At 42.5% G+C, this 5,259-nt stretch overlaps 1 protein-coding gene across 1 annotated transcript in view; it reads right to left on the reverse strand.

Annotated features, from left to right (window-relative positions):
* Positions 1 to 5,259, reverse strand: part of LOC109303677 (probable E3 ubiquitin-protein ligase HERC6) — a gene marked incomplete at its 5' end in the record, with an annotated part of 55,423 nt that overhangs the window by 30,958 nt on the left and 19,206 nt on the right. Inside the window, 3 exons of the mRNA XM_019525881.1 lie at positions 240 to 367; positions 2,394 to 2,467; positions 4,229 to 4,374. Of these exons, the coding sequence (XP_019381426.1) occupies positions 240 to 367; positions 2,394 to 2,467; positions 4,229 to 4,374 (348 nt within the window). The remainder of the gene's footprint in view (positions 1 to 239; positions 368 to 2,393; positions 2,468 to 4,228; positions 4,375 to 5,259) is intronic.

Here is a 5,259-nt window from a genome sequence, read left to right on the forward strand (position 1 = left end):
AAAAAAAAGAGATTAAAGAAGGGAGTTTGGGAACAGTGAACGTGGCTGTAACTCGACTGTAGTCAAATAGAGTTCATATGTGACTGGCTAAATTGTTGAACAACCCTGTGTTGGGTTTCATAAGGACCTAATAAAGGCAGTAGGATCAGATCCTATTTTTATTTAACCATTTCGTTTTTTGCACACAGATTCTAAAGATTTCAAAATAGGAATGATATAGGAAAATGACAATTAACAACCTTTTGGCTTCTTGCCATTCATTACTGGTAGATGTCACTCCCAGCCATTTTTCAATCCGAGTCCGATCAATCTTGCTAATCTTTGGCAACTCATCCATAGAAGAGATTCCACTTGCATGCTCAGGGGACTTAAAAATGAAAACAAAAGCAAAAACACAGTAATAAAATCCAATGCAAGTCTAATTTGCTACCAAAGTTTACAAAGGTATAATCCACCAGTTTGATCCAATCTATTGATGCTTCTGTTCAAAAAGGCAGCCGGCATATTAGCTGGAGGCAGGTCAAAATGCAACAAGCTACTGGTATGTAAAAGAACTAACTCTTGGTCTTGTAACAATCTTCCTGGGATTAAAGTAAACTTGTTTTAATTTGTTGTTTTTAAAATACAAAGCAAAATAAACCCTGGCACCCCCAAACTAAGGAAAAATGGATTAAAGTGATTTTTATTTTGAATTACACTTGTGATAGTCAGAAGATGACTAATAGAATGTGCAACTCCTTTTTGGCTTGAATTACGTGGACTATGAAGCAGAGAAGACCAACACAATTAACTTTTAGAGATGGAACAAACTTTTAGAGGTTGGACTCCCAAAACTTAACTTTTCCTTCTTGAGGTCCCATTTTCTTAGTTGACAGTATCCCTTTCTGCATACCCAGTTACTGGTAAAAGGAAAAGCTTGGACAGTTTGGAAAATTCTGCACTGTCAGTCTAGCTTCTTTTTGGCAACACAATTTTTGAGATAGCAACAAATGATAAACTCAGAGGTCATAGCTGGGAGTGGTTGGAGGATCTTTTAAAGACAGGACAGCTTATGGCATGTCATGTCAGAGCTGTCAAAAGTAAGAGCTTAGCCATGCTCCCACTGAAGTCAATGAGAGTTTTGTTATTGACTTTCATGTGAGTAAGGTCAGATGTAGTAATCTATAGAGTGCTAAAGAGGGGAAAGAGGGATTTTAAGGAGGGAGCCTTGGAGTATTAAAATTGTTAACATTTAGTGGGAGGGGAGTTGAAAACTTTAATCTATCAGATAAATAGATTTCATCTTTTATTATAGGTTTATCTATCACAAATGTATCTGTGATACATTTATGATACATGATACATTTATCAATCAGCCATCATGGGCCTCCCTATCTACTTGGTATTTATGGATACTGATTCTCTGACTATGAAAGTGAGCTGCCTGAGAAATCCCTAAATTGACAGCCTGAGGACCATCTTTGCTTATTTGTCTCTTCTGGACTGGTCCTGCCAACACAGATAAACCTGTTGGGTTCACACTGTCCTTACACTACTTCCACCCTCACATTGACTTTATTCTTCTCAGAGAAGGGCTCATGGTTCTGAACCATCAGTCTATACCATATGGCTCAAAGCCATGAATTATCATTGTTTCTATAGGTAGCTAGTGCTTCCAAAAACTTTGAAGATGGACCAAATGCTCATACTGAAGCTTTTCAAGCTCAACCTCCATATAATATTATGGTAAGAATTAAGCCCGGTGTTCTATCTACTGTTCTTGGTGTATTCTGGGGATATAAACTTATTACTGTACACATTTCCTTTTAAAACAATACTGATTCATGTACTCATGACCAATTATGGAGTAGACTGTTATTTTCTATAAAAAAAAAAATACTGTGCCAATGTCTCATACCAAATTAACATAGTTTAACTGAAATCAAGAAACTGGTACTTACCTAATAGCATCTAAGGATTGAGCCCATATGTTTGATTTGGGGGAAAAAGGCAAAGCACAGATTTTCAGGGAGGAGGTAGCAACCCCTTTATTAAAGCTGAACACTTCCCAAAATTAAGGTTTTTATGGTTTTAAAATAAATGCCTTCATAGTTTGCAGCCAAGAGCACTTAACATTTTGTAAAGGAATAGTGCTAGAGCCTTCTGTTCAGGTCTGGACAAGTCATAACTAGCTACAAAACCTCATTTTTCTTTGTGCTTTGCTTGCTTTACCTGGTTCCTGGTAAAACCATTGCTGCTGTCAACCTCTTAGTTAGAAAGAAGTAAGTTTTGCTTTAAAATGAGTCAAAACCAAAGGTGTTAACATGGTACTGAACAGTTGCTGGCAATACTGCCTTCTATGACGGAAAAAACGAGCTAGATGAAATAAAATCTCCAAGAGAAATTAGTTTTACCTGGGACTGAAGAATGCTGATGAAACTGACATACGCTCCAGCAAAAATCATTTTCACCCCAATGCCAGACAGATCTGTGAAGACATGAATCTGATCAACCCCAGCTGATTCTGGGTTCCTCCTGCAGTTCATACTGCTGCTCTGTTCTCTTGTGTACTGATCCAACAAAGCCCAGCCCAAGCCAAGGCAGTTGAGAGATTAGGAAGAAGCAAGTATGTGACAAGATAATGCAGGGGTTCTCAATCCTCAGGCTGCAGCCCGGTGCCAGGCCGCAACAGGTCAGCTGCTGGTCCGCAGCACAGTCGGCTGCCGGACCGGAAGTAGCCGTGGACCGGCAAACCGCGGCCCCTCAGAACTGGGCAGAGAGGCCGTGGCTTCTTCTGCAGGATCTGTGGCAGCACAGGGTTTGGCCCATCCCCCAGCCTGAGGGAGTGGGAGTATCTTTACCTGTCTTCCGGCCAGCAATTCCTGCCATGGTTGACTGTGATTGCTGGGCCGCGGTTTGCCAGGCCAAGGCCACTTCCAGGCTGCAGTTTGCTTGGCCACAGCATAAAAACTTTGGGAATCCCTGCAATAATGTAATTAGGGGTGGGTGACCAGGGCACTAGCCCAAGGCACCTGCTTAGACAGGAAACAAGAACAGTAGCAACTGCCTCCAGTCCAGATGCCTCTACTGCCCAAGGCACAATCTGATTGATACACCTCTGACCAGACTAGATGCTAGAGCAGCGGTTCCCAAACTCTGAAAGATTGCACACCACCAATTTACATACAACCTTAAATACCACCAGCAATTTTTAGTCATATAAAGTACAGGTTTTCCTCGCTTTATGCAGGTTCTGTATGTGCAAATTCACTCTTATGCAATAACCCTTTTTAGACCAAACATTTGTTACATGCAAGGTAAATTCACTCTTATGCAATCAGTGTGGTGGAAGCCTGCAGTCAGCTGCTTTGTGCACTGCATTGTGGGAGTGACACACACCAAAATATAGTCTCCTCTGTGGATCTGTGTTCTTCACTTGTTGTCTGTGACATATGTGTTTCTGCAGTTGCCATCCTCATTATGATGGTGCCCTGTGTTTGTATGTACTGTCTGCTGGTGGTAAGTACCAAAACTGTCTTGTAAAAGTGGTAGAAATGGGTCTGGGGGGTCAGTACAGTTGAGGTCTTAGAACATATCCCTATGTTACATTGTAAAATGGGTTCTCTTTATGCAAATTTGAGTTATGTGCTGTTTTCCAGGAACACACATACAGCATAAAGTGAGGGAAACCTGTAATTATAATAAATCTGTTAATGCATATCACTGACTGGTTGTCTGCATACCAACGGTAGTACCCATACCACAGGTTGGGAACTGCTGCTCCAGGGGATGCTTCAGATATATACAGGGCAGAGGCACCATAACACCTAACCCCGGATATACCTTCATGTGAGTTCCTGTTACCTGGAATTACTGTATTACAATTATGGAATAATCAGGAGAAGTTTTTTCTAATAATGGAATCAGCTGAAGTTTCTTTCTGGTCTCTGCTAGTGTTCGATTTAAGCTCTACAGCAGGGGTGGGAAATCATTTGGGCCTGGGGGCCACAGAGTTTTGATGAGTTGTCACAGGCCGTATTTTGCCCACCCCTGCTCTACAGTACTAGGATACTATATTTCTAGCTCTAGGTATTTTAATACTCTTGAGGAAGTTTGTGTTATCCAGGTAAATGTCATACCCTTTTCTGAAACCAACTATGTGGCTGACTTCAATTATATCTTGTAGCAGTAAGCTCCAAGAGTTAATTATACACAGCATAAAAAAAATAATCCCACTTATGATTAATACCATTAGCAGAAACCAGGCTGCTGATGTCCACACTCTGCACTTGCTCTCCTTGGCTATTGGTTGTTTCATTTTCAGCAGGTCTTTGAGGTCCACATCCAAAAGACATAAGCTGGCCAGAAGCTGAGATATAAACCAGGGTGTGGTAGCTGCCAAAGAGAAGTGCGGACATGTCACAACCCGGTTACAGAAACCGCTGTGTTCTCTCTACATCAGTGTTGGAAACATGATTACAAATACAAATCCACTGCAACACCTAGTGGTGAAAGTCAGTTACTGAGAGTCAAATGTTGTGGTCTGTATTCTGCACAACTGCCAACTTCCTGCATGCCCTTTGGAAAGTCAGTCTCACTGCACTGCCGTGTGCCTGTTTGCCAAAGGAAACCACAGGCAGGTAGGAAGACTCAGCCTCAAAAACCAGTGACCTGATGGCTGAAAGGCATAGCAGGGCAGTATTTATGTCCACTTGTGGCAGTGGTCTTCCTTGGCCTTGATTCTTGACTCCAGACCTAAGGCCCTGACACTTGGCTCTGTACTGGTTCTGTTGCTGGTTGCTCCCCAGCCTTTCCTCCAATTCTTGTGCAGCTTCCTCCACAGTCTTCTAACTCCAATGTGGACCTGGCAGCTACCCTGTTCTAACCACGGCTGTGGAATGCCTACACCTTGGTCATTACCAAGAAGACATTGATGTCATATATCTTGACTTCAAAAAAGCCTTTGATCTGGTATCTCATGATCACCTCTTGGTGAAAATGGCCAATTGTGGCCTTGGGTCCACCATGATCCGCTGGCTGGGAAATCGGCTCTGTGGTCAGACCCAGAGGGTTGTAATTCATAGTTTCATAGATTTAGGGTCGGAAGGGACCTAGTAGATCTTCTAGCCCGATCCCCCGCCAGGGCGGGAGAACAACAAAACCCCAAAACAAAAACGGGACTCAAATGAGTCCAGCCAGGTAGGCATCCAGCCTCTTCTTAAAGACCCCCAGGGTAGGGGCCAGCACCACTTCCCTTGGAAGTTGGTTCCAGCTCCTAGC

This window comes from Gavialis gangeticus, unplaced genomic scaffold, assembly GCF_001723915.1.
Source record: "Gavialis gangeticus isolate Ggan-Ray unplaced genomic scaffold, GavGan_comp1, whole genome shotgun sequence".
Classification (NCBI taxonomy): Eukaryota; Metazoa; Chordata; order Crocodylia; family Gavialidae; genus Gavialis; species Gavialis gangeticus.